Genomic DNA, 15,345 nt, shown 5'->3' on the forward strand with positions numbered 1-15,345 from the left:
CCATTCAGATGATACGTTCTCAAATTATTTGCATCCAAGTCAAAATTTCAAACACAAATTAAATTTTATAGCACAAAATTACGAACACTGGAAATCAGAGGGGAAGCCATTAAGGCCACTGCCATTTGAGTAACTGTCTTTGCGGTTTCTTCCTCTGCCCCATAACTGCACATCACCACACTTTCACATTCTAAACAAGACACTGAGAATTCTTTCAACTAATGAAAACAAAAGATAAAAATAGAGGGAGAAGAGAGAGGCATGACATTGTTTCTGAGACCATTGCTAAAGGTTTGTTCATTGTTACAATGCATGGTGATTATCTGTTGTTCCTTTCACACAAAAAGTCAACTTCCTACAGAAATTAGTTTCAGCAGATTGTAATAGAAACACTGACTACTTCATATGTATTCATCAGAAGCAATTGAGAATTTTGGACACCTGAGGTTAGGTGCGTAACCCACCACACTAAGTAAAAAACCAACTTTTACATTCTACAAGAAAGCGCGTCAACTTCTTGCTCAAACTTGTGTACTACTCACACAAGTAAATCCATTTAATATAGAAACAGTATACACGAACCATCAGTTTTATGACAACACCAAGAAGGAGCTGCAAGTGGTAGTAGTAGGAGACTCCCTCCCTGTGAGGGATGGAGGTCCCAATCTGCTGGCCTGACCTGCTGTCTAGGACAGCTTGATGCTTGCCAGGGACTCCAATCTAGTACATTTTGGAGAGACTGCTGAAGCTTGTTCAGTGGTTGGACTATTACACCATGCTACTCTTTCACATCAGGCATCACTGAAACAGCCTGCAGAGACCTGGAGCATATCAAGCATGACTACACGGCGCTGGGGGTGACGGTCAAGAGCACAGGGGCCCAGGTGGTTTTCTCCTCAGTCCTACTGGTGAAGGGCTCAAGGAAGAGCTTAGGGATCTGCTTGAAAGAATTACAGGGGAAACAGTCCTGGAGACAAGACTGATCAAGGAGAACTGGTTGATTTTCCAGAATTACCTCCTCCAAGTTCAAGAATGACCCATCTGACATGCAGGAACGCAAGAAAAGGTGGCAGGCAGACTGCATGAGTGATGAACAAACTCCTGACTAAACACAGACATAAAAAGGAAGCATAGAAGAGGTACAGGCAGGGTCAAGTGACGCAGGAGGAATATAGAGACATTGTCCAAGGGTACCGGGACGAGGCTAGGAAAGCAGCAGCACAAAGTCCATCTGGAAGGCAGTCTCTACTCCGTGGTCAATACTGGAACCAATACTGTTAAGCGTCTTCACTCATGACCTGGACAATGGAGCAATACACACCCTCAACAAGTTTGCCAGTGACATAGAACTGGCAGGAGTGGTTGATACACTAGTTGTTTGTGCTGCCATTCAGGAGGACCTTGGCCTTGTGGAGAAATGGGTCAACAGAAACCTCATGAAATTCAAGCAAGGCAACTGCCAAGTCCTGCAGCTGTGGAGGAGCAGCATCATACACCAGTACAGGCTGTGGAATGACTGTCTGCCTAGTGGCTTTAAAGAGAAATCCTCAACATCCAGATGAACAAAAGTCAGCAATGTGCCACTGTAGCAAAGAACAGCAACGGTATCCTGGGCTGCATTAGTAAGAGCATTGCCAGAGAGAGGGTCAAGGGAGGAGATCCTACCCCTCTACTCAACTCAGAGATGTGAGACCACATCTGCAGCGCTGAATCCAGTTCTGGACTACCCTTTACAAGACAAGGTCATACTGGAGTGAGACCAGTGAAGGGCCACAAAGATGGTTAAGGACTGGAGCATCAGATATATGAGGGGAGGCTGAGAGAGTGGGGATTGTTTAGCTTGGAGAAGAGAAAGCCGGGGGTGTTGGAAATCTTATCGTGTGAATACCTGACAAAAAAGAGTAAAAACGACCAAGACAAACTCTTCTCTGTGGTGCCCAGTGAAAGGACAAGATGCAATGGGCATAAACCAAGACATGTGAATTTCCATTTAAACTTCAGGAAGGGGTGGGGGTGGGACCACAAAGAAAAAACCCCAACCTTTCTTACTGTCCGGGTAGTCCAACACTGGAATAGGTTGCCCAGGTAGGTTATGGATCCTCAGAGGTATTCAAAACTAAGCTGGATGTAGTCCTGAGCAACCTACTCTAGGTGACTCTGCTTTGAGCAGAAGGGTGGACTAGATGTGCTCCAGAGGTCCCTTTCAATCTCAGCTATCCTGTGGTACACTATTTCTATCACACTAACAATTATTTTTTACTGCTAAATTCACTGCGCAAATACATTCAATTCTTTTGAAAAAAGACATCATTACTGCACATAATTTCTTTATTTTAAATTAATTTATATAAAGACCAGAGAACAGAAATCTAGCTGACAAGTTCATACAGGCAATTTTGTCAAGTACCCAGAGAACTTCAAGCCTAAAACCAAACAACCCAAAACCACAATCAAAACCAAAAACCACCCCAGAACACCCATATAAGACGGTTTCACATCAGGAAAAACTACTTCCAGGAACGAGATGCCTCAAATTTTGATACCCAGCATTTTTACCTTTCTCTGAAGCTGGCAAGCTTTTGCTTTCAGCAATATATATACACCATATCTGAATAACTGATACACTATGCAAGATTATTTCCTGCAGTTGGCGGGAAACTGATAAAAAACAGATGTGGTGTGCAGAAAATGAATTGCTTAATTTTAGTGCATTGTATTATGCCCTACTTGTATTTTCAAAGAGTAGCTAGCTAACCCAAAAAGACAAAAAATATTAAAGTATTTGGATTTATAGTCTGGGACCTTTATCTTAAAAAAAAAAAACAAAAACAAAAACTAAGAAGCCTTAAAATTTGAACCAAAGGGAGCTATCTCTCAGTTTGAACTATCGGTAATAAAGTAAAATCAGTTGAACTAGGACAGCCACTTTGTAATTATCATGAACAGCAATAACTGATTTTTATTTTGGTTTTAGAAGACTAATCAGCAAAACATTTAATGAAAGGTACAAAGACTACAATGAGAGCACTCATCTGTGCTAACTAGGTGTAAAACTAAGATCCAGCTGTTTCACTAAGAATTTGGCAATGATCAAAAAGAACATGATTGTTCCTTTCTTTTATTCTTCAAAAATATGCATTTCATATTTCTCATTTTCCATCTCCAACACTATAATTATCCAATTCAGACACACACTACCATAAGGAAATTGCTTTTTCCTGGGAAAAAAATGCCCACAGTTGGAAAAATTAGCAATATATTAACTACCATAAAAAGGAGAAACTGTCATAAATTCTGCCATAAAACTTCAGCAGGTTGGGGGGCAGGGAGGAAGTGAAGAATAAAGCTGTAAAACTTGCATCTCTCAAACACTTTAGATGACACAGACAGACGAGGATAAAATCTTATGGTATGCATCGCTGTGGCCTTACTAATAATGACATTTGTCACACAGTCCAACTCCATTGCTCTGATATCTAACTAGATTGGAACAGATTTTGAGCATATTTCCAGGACAGAATAAAAAAGCTGTCTAAAGTCAGCCTATCATAAAAGTATTCCTCAGCCATTGCATAATCCTATTTCCACTTACTTTCAAGGAAGATGCAGTTATCTGAGATTCAGAATACAAAAAAATTCAGTTCTATATCAGTAACATGGATATCCAAAGCATGCTTCCAAACTCCCAGTGAAATAATACCCTTTTCTGGGTGCAATGTCCTCCATACATATCACACTGTAATTTTATGTCTTTCATTCAGATTTCCATTCAGAAAGCTGCTTAGTTTACAACGCTAAGAGTTTAATACCAAAATTAATAGTTACCTACCCATAGCCTGCTTTTTACAAGCATTCAGAAAGAATAGTCCAATTAAATATGCTGAATTTCTGAATAGTTTATCCGTTTCTTTTTTTTAATATAACATCACAAAAAATTTTCATAACCTGCAAATGACTTCCTCCCTTACATCCATTACACTTTTAAAACATAAATCACTGCAACTGAAAAATCTCTTCATGCCTCTCTTCATGAAAACAACAAACAAGTATCATCAGTAAACAGCATAGCAGTGAAACCCACAATGTATTTTAGACACAAAGACAGCTAAGAAAAAGAGTCCAAACAACAGTTTTAGATCAATGTCTATCACTTGTTTCCAGTTGCTAAAATATCAACCAAAGACAGTAAAAATCATTCCTATTTAGCTAAGATATTGATAAAAAGAAAAAATGTAGTGACTCTTTGTGGAAATCACCACCATTGTGACAAATGGCTGAATAAATAATGCTCATAGAGGCATTTAGAAATTTATGTGGTACCAACACTAATTGAGGAAAAGATGAAAAAGAATGAGTTTTAGGATCTATAGCAATCCCATAATTTGAGGGGAGACTCTTCTTGGCACCCATGCTATAATCTGACAAGAAAATCCAAATGTATATCACTTAAGAAGCTGCCTAACAGTGCAACTAAAAACAGAATAGGGGAGCACAAGCATTCCCAAAATTTTCCTGTTTCAAACCTCACTTTCTATAGAGTTACACTGCAGAAGGCTCTTAGTTCTATACTAATGTAAAATCAACATATGGAACAGTCTGCTGCTTGTGCAACCTAAACGTTTATTACTCTCAGATCTGTGATCCACCAAGAGGGAACAATTCCATGCACAGGTACTTCTAATAAACAAAGTATTTATTGGCTTCTGAAAGCAATTTCACTAAGAAAGAATGTCTGTTCAATACACCTCTTCAAAAGTGAACTACCTTTATCTGATCTTTATCTCAACTAACTTGTGAGTGCCATCGTCACCTTGTACTGATCATGGCTCAAGACTCATTTAGGCATACAACCCAAACATATCAGCTTAAGTTAGCAATTTTATCAAAATGAAGTTGTTACATTCACAGTCAAGCTTCTCTGTACCAAAGAATTAGAATACGGAAGCTGAAGACCACCCCATAAAAACTGCTTTTCCCTACAGGGAAAGTGAGGTCATTTTAATGATGGGTTAGGAAACCCGAGATTAAAATTGTTCTGGGACTATTCTCATATAATATACAATCATTTTATTATCTTTATGTCTTCTTCTCATAAAACTATTCTCGTATAGAATTTCTCCCTCTACATCTCAAATTCAGTACATTGAAGTGATGCTTCCTAATACATCATCTCAGGTGCATACACGTACATGGAGATTTACCCCAGATTAACGGACAAACTCAACATCCTCAATTTAAAGAGTTTACAGTAACAGAGGTTTTGATTATATAGCTGCATCCACACAAATTATTACTTCTAGCCACACACAACACCACTTAATTAGTTAGTGCTCCACCAATGCAGGCAGGTGTATGATCACAAAAACAACAGCCAGGTCAAATTATTATAGGATGCAGTATTTTACAAAACTTGCCTTACTGGCTTTGTCCACCAGTGTACATCCCCCCACTCCTCAAGAAAGGGAGCATGAAAATAATTAAGGAAAATTTTAAAATGTAACCAAGACACATATATCCATTTCCTACCTCAGAAACACAAAAGATGCCACCATGTAAAAGTTGACATCAAAGCCTTGTACACCATTCACAACATATGCCCCAACATATAAATGTATTCACGGCATCAGCAGCCTTTTGTATCTCTGGCGAACAAAGATGCAGACGACTAAAAGTGCACCTTACTCAAACATGAAACTGGTACATGAAACCTGCCATGACGTATGACTGGCCTGAGTGGTCTAAAAGAATACCTGAAAAATACAGATGCCATAAGCAGTATCTATTTACCTGTTCTGGAAGGCCACTGATGGAAGTATGTTTTTCCTGTTTAGAGGCTGTTGACACTAATGGTGAGACAAGTGGCAAGACAGAAAGGTGAACACTGACATTTGTCACATGGCAACCAACAAGGACAACCAACCATCTTGGATGTAACTGATAGCACAGCAAAGATCCAGAACTAGATTTTGTAGGCTCAGCCTTTGGAAGTTACAGTACCTTTCCTTACCTCCTCTGACTCTGTATAAACACCCTACTTTACCTCCATATAAACAATTTAAAATTAAACAGAATTCTGGAAAGCATGTCTAAAAAGCATATCTCCAAAACCACAGAAGGGTCGAAACAATGCAACGCATAGAGTCACAAAAAATAAGGATTCACTATTGTAAATCCTTCCAAAAAGCTGTCCTAATAAATCCTTCAGCTATTCATGAAGTGATGAGGTCAACCCTAAAAAACTAACAGAGTACCTCAAACTGCTCCCCAAAGACAGAACAGTGTATACATTACAGTTAATTACCAGTTAGTTTCCACCTATTAGAAAAGGACATGCAAAGACCACAGAAAGAAAGAAAAAGGAAGCTTAAAGACTGAGAAAACAGAACCGCAGTCATTTGAACTGTACAGTCTGAGTTAAAGGCACTAGGATTTAGTAACATTATCCAAATTGAAGCTTCCCCCTGCAACAATGACTTGCCAGGAACTTAGGTAAAGCACACCACCAAGAAATCATCCACAGCAGCACGTCCAAAGGAAACCAACTCTAACTCTTCTACATGTGCTTAATAGCAAGATTTTGGAAGTATATAAGAAAAAAAGCTTAGCATCCACTTATTCACTAGAAATTGCTACACATGACTTTCCAGTATCAATAGTTCCACTTTTGATAAGAGCTGACTTCTCTAAAACAGCTCCATATATCTCTCTTGCATAGCCCTAACACAGCCTTTGACCTACAGAGCAAGAAGATGCCGACTTTATTTTCACAAATTAAAACTCCTCTGTCCTTGTACCAAAGGACTGAGCTTGTAATGTGCCACAGAATCATGACATCTATCCCTGGGATATTTTAAAACAGATTACCCATGATCATAACGGTCCAAGGAACTTTCAAATAATTAAGGGCCATAAGTTACTGCAAACCGTTTATCAAACTTGAGTCAAACCAGTAACCGTGAGCACAAACTTTCAAAGAAACTCAAACTGGGGAAAATTAATCTCCCACAAAGAAGCTGCAAATGGAAGGCAGCAGAGAGGCTACATGGCCTTTCCAGTGCCTTTGATTTAGCAGCCTCATGTTTTGCAATTGCCAAAAACAGAGATCACACATAAATTAGCTACAACAGTTTATTGTAAAAGGAGAGTAAGTTATAATAAGGAAGACAGTAATATATACAGTGTGTAAGAACAGAACAGCCATGCTGACCAGAACAAAGGATTCGCTAGGCCAGAACACTTTTCCTACAGCAGTCAAAAGTGAACATCTCAGGAAGAGTGCATGAACAGACAAGTAAACAGCAGTATTTCCAGAACACTCTTCCAGTCTCTAGCAAACTGACAGTTTCTTTGTCAGAAATGGTGCCTTTATACTTAACAACCTCTCTTTTTCCACTCGTTTGCCAAGTTGCCACTTGAATTTAGTTAAACTTTTAACAACTCTTAAGGAAGACAGTGTCAATACCTATTTACATTTTGGATTAAGAAACTGTAGCTCTTGTATTGAAAATAACAATGAAGAACGCATAAAAATAACTTGCTGCATAAACTTTGTTATTGTTACCAAAAAAGCTGAAAGGGAGGAAGACAAAGAAAGGTTTATACCACACATAAGAGGCCTTGGCTTAAAGATGATGGAATTTTAAAAGCACCTGAGGAATTTTACAAAGCTGACATACAGGCACACCTATAAATACATGTAAACCTCAGAAAATTATTTTTCTGTGGAGAAAATAAAAGGGTTCAGGACATTTAGGTGGGATTGGTTTTTTTGGTTGTTTTTTCCGCCTTCAGGAGACTGAAACAGGAAAAAGAAGGTGATGGTAATTATTTCTAATCAGTAACTTTGCAGTACATCAGTATCAGTGTTCATCATGTCACAGAAGTGTATTTGAAACTCTTATTCACCTGAAACTTTTAATTACCTTTACTATGGAAGCACCTAGAATTACAACTAGAAGTCATACCAAGATCCATTCTAACTGTGGCACTGTACTGCCTGAACACAGCTAACTCCAAAAAGGCAAACCACCTGTGGGCTTTCCTCACTTCTCTGGGATCTGAAGCTGATGGAGCCATTTATCTGTCCTCAGGAGGAGTTTACAGTATTCTTATTGTTACTACCATAATATAAGGCTCATTTTAAAGTAGGTTAAAAAAAAACAACAACTGTTCTACACAGTTATTTCACACAGAAAAGCTAGGGTAAAAAAGTGCTTTTCTGATTCTCCAACTTCAGAAACAAAGGCAAATATAAGCAACCCAGATGCAGCTTAACCCCAAAACATTTTAAGTGGGGAAAGAGAGGAGAAAGACATTTAATCACTATTCATTTTAGGATTTTATTGTTATAGATTAGCTTAAAACTAGCTGCTGCCACATATCCAATAGCTTGATGTACTCCAGTACTGTGCTCTGCAGCTTCATCCCTTAATATTTGCTCTGCCAGCCTACATTTCCTGAGCTTTTTGGTCCAACACACTCCTTACATGCTTCAAAATACATTACAGTCCACCAAGCACCCTTACCATAAATTTATAAGCACAGTACTTTACTATTTAACATATAGTTTCCATAAAGAAGTCATAGCTTACCACAACCTTGAAATGCAGGCCAGTCTAAAAATCAAGGTCATATACACTTATTCCAAGCCAGAAATCTCACGCATTACAGATAAACAAGCATTTTCCCAAGGCCACTTTTATAAAGTATAAAGAAGGAAGACAACACACTCTCAGCTTAGCAATGATGCACCTTCACCCCACAAATTTGTATCTCCACAAAGCCCTTAAACCAAGGACAGCATAAACATTGAGTCCAAGCTTATTTGCATGCACAGAAATTTAGGTCAAAACCCATCTCTGTTTTTATCCAGGTTAGAACTTGCCCACTTCGCAGCAGACAGCTCATCTCAGGTTTTGACAACCTTCCAGCACCATCCTACATTTCCTTCCACAGTTTTTCATTCCTTTGGCTCACTCTCTACCCACTCACTTTTTATGCATCACTCTTCAAACATCGATCAGAGATGTTGTTCAGAGAGAAATACATTAATCCTTCATTCCTCTGCTCTATTTACACACTACTCTGCTCATGCCAAACAGCATTAATAAAGCGCTGTCCCTGCATGTGATTTTGGGGGGGGTCAAGAAGTTACTCTTGCTCACACTAGGATATTGACTGCACTCTTGTGTAAGTACAGCAAAGAATGTAGGAGAAAGCTGCATAACTTGTCATTGACATTGCTTACACCGTTTGTTGCAAAAGCTGGTAGGTGGGGAGGAGGGATCACACTACAGAAAAAGAAAAGATAGTCCCGTGATTTAGGAAATTTAATTATAACGCAGAGAACTAAGCTCTATTCTTCTCTCTTCTACATAATAAAGACTCCGTAACCATAACCTTTGTCCTATTCAAGCAGATGTCACTCATTGTACGTACCTTACTCTTTCGACACTTATCTGCAAGTAAAATCAAAGAGAACCCGGCACTGAAAACAGACCACTATAAAATTGCTATGTACTCTGACAGAATGGAAATGGATATAGACATCTTGAACCGGGTGCAGAAAATTAGCAAGTAGTATTCACACTGCTGACAGACTCTATGCCTCTACCTATCAGTAGGTCTTTACTTTGGTGTTTTGTTTTTCTTTTACACTGTTAAAGTTCACACTTGAGAAACTCTCATAATAATACAATAAAAATTCAGGAGAAAAATAACACTGACCTGAATAAAAAGAGATTTGAAGTAAACTCCCAAAGTATGTGGACTAACAAAAAAACAGAATATCTACCTATTTAGTACAGCTAACAGTATTACAGACTAAATAACAAATCAAGTCGATAAAAAACCACAGGTCCTTAGAGAGATCATGCAGCGACACACATAAGCAGTACATACACATTGCTGGAATAATCTTCATTCTCTCATTTCTGAGTAGCTACAGATCTGACTTTTAAATTCTAAAATTTATAGATTCTGTTTCAAAGTAGATAATCGTCTTGTTTCTAACACGTTTCAAAAGGATAAAAAAATGCAACATTAATCTAGCCCTACCCAAAGCAACAAACCCTTACTTCTCTGTCTCTGGCAATCAGCAAACTGCTCATATTTGGAAGGGGAACTTGAACACTCAACAGCAGTACTTACAGAACAATAAATTAATCACTTCAGAGTGAGGGCCTACGTGCTCTATTGGGCATCCAGTACTATGCCTGAGCATGTAATTCATGCTATGCTTAAGCACATAACATTTTCAATTCAAATCCTCGGGTTATGCAAAGAAAAAAGATTCATGACTTAGAATCTTGAGTCATGGAAAAATGAACCAGAGTGAACCAATACTTAAGCCAAATGAAGCACAAAAACTTTCAATCCAGGAGATAAATCAAGAAAAACTCTACATGCCATTCATAAGTTTCTCTTTCAGAGGCTGCGGCAGGGAAACATCTAATCAGACACGGGAAACATTGGAATAACAACACGGATACCAATGACCTTAATGTTCTTCTGCCAATAATTCTCATTTGGACTAAGAAAAACGGGGGGGGGGGGGGGGGGGTGGAGGGAGGAAAGCCAGCTCAGCCACCAGAAAGCCACACCAGTTATTTCAAAAAATACAGTTACAACACAGAACCAGCAAATTCCATCGCGTAACAACCGCCACTAACCAACTCTCGGAGCCAAACACGATCTCCGAACACCCACCTCGGGCAGCACTCCCACCAGCCAGCACCGCGGAGATGGGCACTGCAGGCAGGCGCTGAAGGTCAGCGTTTTCAGGCCCTGTTTTTAGGCACGCTTCCCCTGATCGCGTCGGAGAAAAAAAAAAAGGGGGGGGACCGAGAAATCGCCCACCGAGGCACGCTTCGCTTCATGAATTAAAACACCGAGGAGAACAGCGGGACGGGGGGGGAACACGACACAAACCACGCACCCCTCGGCTCCGCACACTCCAGCAAAGCAGAGGCTGCTGAGGAAGGAGAGAGGGAGGGCTCGCCCCGGGCGGAGGGACCTCGCTGGGCATGAGGCGGAGCGCTGACAGCACGGCTCGTTTCCACGGGTTACCAGACCCCGCTCCTTCCCGGCCCAGCCCCGGGGCCCAGGCAGGGCGAAGAGGCGTTTTCTCCCCTCGCCCTGTCCCCCGCACCCCCGGGAACCCCCTTACAGCACGCACCGCGCCCCTTCACACGCTCCCCCCCCCCCCATGCCCACTCGCGGGGAGAGGCGGCGAGGGCCCGTCCCTCGCTCCCCGCCGCCGGGGGTGCGGGTCCGCGCCTGCCCTTGGGGCCGGCGGTCGGTCCTCACCTGCATCCCCGGCAGGCCCGGCTGCACGGGGGAGTGAGCCATGGCGGCGGCGGCGGGAGGGACGTGGCGGGGAGGGAGCCGGCTCTCCTCAGGCGGCGCCGGGGGACAGGGCTGAGCTCATCTCCGCGCTCTCACACACGCAGAGTCCTCCCTCCTCCTCCTCCTCCCTCCTGGCCCTTCCCCCGAGCGAGCGGCGGTGGGCGAGCGGCCGTCCCAAGCTCGGGATCTTCAGGCCCCCGTCACAGATGCAACGGCGGCCTCCTCATCCCTCCCCTTCTTCCTCCTCCTCCTCCTCCTCCTCCTCCTCCTCCCCCCGGCCGCGCGCGCAGGGCGCCCGTCACTGGCTGCGGCAGCGCGAGGCCCTGCCGGCGACACGATGACAAACCGGGGGGGGGGGGGGAGGAAAGAGGAAGGGGAGCAACGGCAGCGCGCGCGCGCGCCCGCCCCGCCTCTCCCACCCGGCCACCTGCACGCGCTGCCCCGCCCGGTTCCCCTCGGCGCCGCCCGCCGCCAGCGCCCGGCGGTGAGGGGAGGGAGGGGAGGGCAGCAGGCGCCCGGCCGGCCGGACGTACCGCGGGGTACGCAGCCCCCCGAGCTCCTCCGGCGGTGCCGGCTCCCGGGCGCCGGGCTTGCATCGCCCTCGCGGCGGAAGGCGGCGGGGGCCGCGGCCCGGCGGGGTCGGTTGGGTTCCGTCCTTCGCCTTGTCGGTGGAGACAGCCCGCCAGGAGAAGAGCCGCTGCTCCGCTCCCGCAGCCCGAGCGCAGGAGAGCGGCTGCCGGTGAAGCCGAACAGGTGAAGCGAGGCGAGCGGTCCAGGCTCGGGGGTTGCTCGCTTTAAAAATCCCGGAAGCCGGGGGCGAGGGCGACAGACCGAGATGGCAGAAACCCCGGGCTTCGGCTCCGGCGTGTCCTGCTCGGGCGCTGCGGGAGAAGGTCAGCGCCGCGCCGAGGTGTACGGTTTCAGGAAGCACTTGACTTCCTGTCAGGAGCTGCAGACGCGGGATGGCGGCCGTGCGGTGGCCGCGCTGCCGAAGGGGAGGGGGAGCGGGTCGGCGGCCGGGTCTCCCCCGCACGAGGGAAGCCCTGGAGCCCCGCAAAACCCTTCAGGACTTGGCAGCGTCGCATTCCCCGCACTCAGCCTTATTGAATCTGAGGTTCAAGAGCTCCATCACGCAGTTTCCAGTGTGCTGTGGAATGCCCTCAGATTCTCTCCTTTCCCCCCTCAAAAAAAAGCTAGGTAGTTTCGTGAGTATGAAGATTATTGAAACCTGGCGGCCAGTGGGTCCGGGATCCACAGGACAGTGGTTCGCTGTCTTTTAAACCGAATTAAAAAATGGGGTCAGCATCCATCGCAGCATAAATTACTTTTCAGTAGGTAATTCACTAGGCAGTTTGTACAATTAACTGCAGGAAACACTTGAATATATAAAATGGTCTTACTGATACATGGTTAGAAGTCCCACTGAAGTTTTTCCTATAGTTATGATATTCTTTCTTGTCTGATACGGGCTGAGCTAATACTACGCAATCTTGTTTTCCTGAAACTTGCAGAAACGTAAGTGTCTCTACCCCTCAGTCAAACTCGAGTAGACTGAGCTAACAGCCTTATACAGGCACGTAAGTATACACACACACACACACACACACACTGGTTGTTTCCCTGGGAAATTAGACAAAATATACCAGCTCTGGCGTACAGTGAAACGCGGAAAGGATGATGGATAGAAATTGTGTAGAAAACTGAGCAATTGGAATTCTTTTATTAGAAGAATACTTCATGAAGGAGCTGCTGGTTTCCTTAATGCTGGAATGGAGTTTAAATTATGGGTTTTTTTAACTTAAGGAAATACAAAAATGTTTCTACAGTTTAGTGGTATGTAATTTCCTAAGAAATGTAAAAGCTTTCATTTGAGTTTTACCTCAGTCAAAAGTCAAGTTAAATAACAGTCAATGAATCGGTATCAAAACTTTCTGTTTAGATTGATTTCTAAAGCATTTTTGCAATCTTCTTTTTAAAAAGAAAGTAGAGCTTTACTGTCTCCATGGTTGCTCCAATGTTTGCAGTAAATTTTTTTAGCTTGCTAGGCAGACAGTCAGTGGTCTACAAGTGAACCTTTTCCTTTGTCCCGTGAATACCATTGAGCTTTCTCTACCTCACATAATATTAAAAATCCTCATTGAGAAAACATCAGGTTTGCCATTGCCTGCGCAGCTTTATTTTTGCTCTTTTCTATATACTCATTATGATACAGATTTTATCAGCTGCTTTACTTTTTCTGCAGTTGCACATTCAGAGCACAGTGAAAATAAAAGAGGTATAAAACAAATTTTTGTCTTTTGTATTACGAAAGGTATAAAGCTATTATTTTCTGCCCTTTAGTAAATTCTTTGGGACTTGCATAGTTTTCATAAGGAATGTATGTACACCTGATTTGCTACAGTTGTTTATGTTTTAACTTGCTAATTCCCTTTCTACATTTAGTTTGTAGATTCTCTAGCTCAAGGCGTGTAAGCACCAAAAAGTTCCCATGCGCTACCTGCTGTGAAGTGACTTTCCCCATGTAAGCTCCTAGCCTAGGGCCACTCTGAGGTCTTTCTCTTGCTTGTATGCTGCCACTGAGTAAAGGTCATGGATTTATTTCATCTCGAGGTTTCAAAGTTCTGCATTACGTGTTCAACAAGAGACTATGTCTGAAATATTATTGTTTGAGCCAGTGGAATAAGCTCTACGAGCAGATTTATTTGTTAAATGCAGGAAAAGCAAGGAGCAGATTTAAAACTCTATGTTGTAACCCAGATAGCAGGCTAAATTAAGTTTTAATGAAGTCAGAACAATGTATTAGAATGTCTAATTTCTGTCAGCTCCTGTATTTATACTGTAGCTTATGTTCTGATACACTTCCAATTTCTCCCCTAGAGTGGAAGAAAATTGAACCAAAATAGTTTTGAATGTGATCTGAAGATGGTGAATGTGTTTCTGTTTGCTATTAGTTTTGTAAATGCTAATGTTTCAGTCTAATCTTCAGCTCCATCCCCACAGACTAACGGAAGCCTTGCAAATTTTCCTCTCCTTTTCTCAACCTTTTCTGAGAAAAAATAATTGTGTGTATTATACTCCAAAGAAAGGCTGGTCTTGCAGAAATCTTTGTTAAAAATAGAACGATTACAAGTTATGATAGCCTGCCATCCCAGTACAATGACAGAGACTTCAGAAATAAACAGTTCTTACCATAAAGATGGTTCCCTCCTGTGTCTTTTTGAAGCCCGATGTTTCCAGCATGCAAAGATTCAATTTATTTTATGTGTAGACTTCTCAATACCTGCTTTGCTTTCAATTTAAAATGATACTTTGAATATGCAGAGATTTTCCACTTTGCTGGTTACATAAGAAAAAAGTTACAAAGGAAAAATATAATTACATCACTGCAATGATGGTGACAGTGGATTTCTGTTTATAAACAACCTGTGAAGAAAAAACATTTTCCTTACTGACCAAGACCGAAACTTCTCAAGCAAGCAATGTAAGGCCATTGCTGTTTTCTAAGAAGAAAGGTGCACCAGAAACTTAGCCCTTTTAGAGTTTGTAGTATACCATAAATAAATAAATAATCCTATCTTGAAATAAATACACTGCAGAAAAAGCACCATGGATTGTAACAGGTGGGACATTTGTCTACAAAGTACAGCTCGTGAGAAATCTAATGGTGAATAAGTAGCAGGCCCAAATTTACCTGGGGAAGAGAGAAGAGCGAGAGGGCTGAAAGCATGATGGTGTTGCCTGCAGTAAGGTATGGCTACAGGATTATGGAGACGCCCGTGCAGACGGGGTTGAGTTTGTCCATCTTGTGTGGCAGCAGGGGTATCCTGCCGTCCTTGGCCTGAGGGCTGCCGAGCAAGGAACCGAATCACAGTACCATGCTGTTCACTGCTCGGCTTGTTGCTGGATTTTTTTCTTTCTTCGTTATCATCTTTACCCACCACTACCTTTTGTCTTCCCATTTCCCATTTCTACACTTTCTCAACTGATCAATTTCTTCAT

At 42.5% G+C, this 15,345-nt stretch overlaps 1 protein-coding gene across 5 annotated transcripts in view; it reads right to left on the reverse strand.

Moving 5' to 3' along the window:
* STK24 (serine/threonine kinase 24) overlaps positions 1-12,223 on the reverse strand; it is a 63,021-nt gene extending 50,798 nt beyond the window's left edge. For 2 of the 5 annotated variants that reach the window (XM_075424083.1, XM_075424079.1), the window contains exon 1: positions 11,308-11,597. Coding sequence is in view for 2 of the 5 variants with exons in the window: in XM_075424079.1 (XP_075280194.1) it covers positions 11,308-11,349 (42 nt within the window). In the remaining 3 variants the exon portion in view is untranslated. Of the gene's footprint in view, positions 1-10,707; positions 10,772-10,936; positions 10,998-11,307; positions 11,598-11,879 lie in introns of those variants that run through there. The other 3 variants (XM_075424071.1, XM_075424099.1, XM_075424095.1) reach the window with 3 other exon arrangements.
* Positions 12,224-15,345: the final 3,122 nt, after the last annotated feature.

Source organism: Opisthocomus hoazin, chromosome 1 (assembly GCF_030867145.1).
Source record: "Opisthocomus hoazin isolate bOpiHoa1 chromosome 1, bOpiHoa1.hap1, whole genome shotgun sequence".
NCBI lineage: Eukaryota > Metazoa > Chordata > Aves > Opisthocomiformes > Opisthocomidae > Opisthocomus > Opisthocomus hoazin.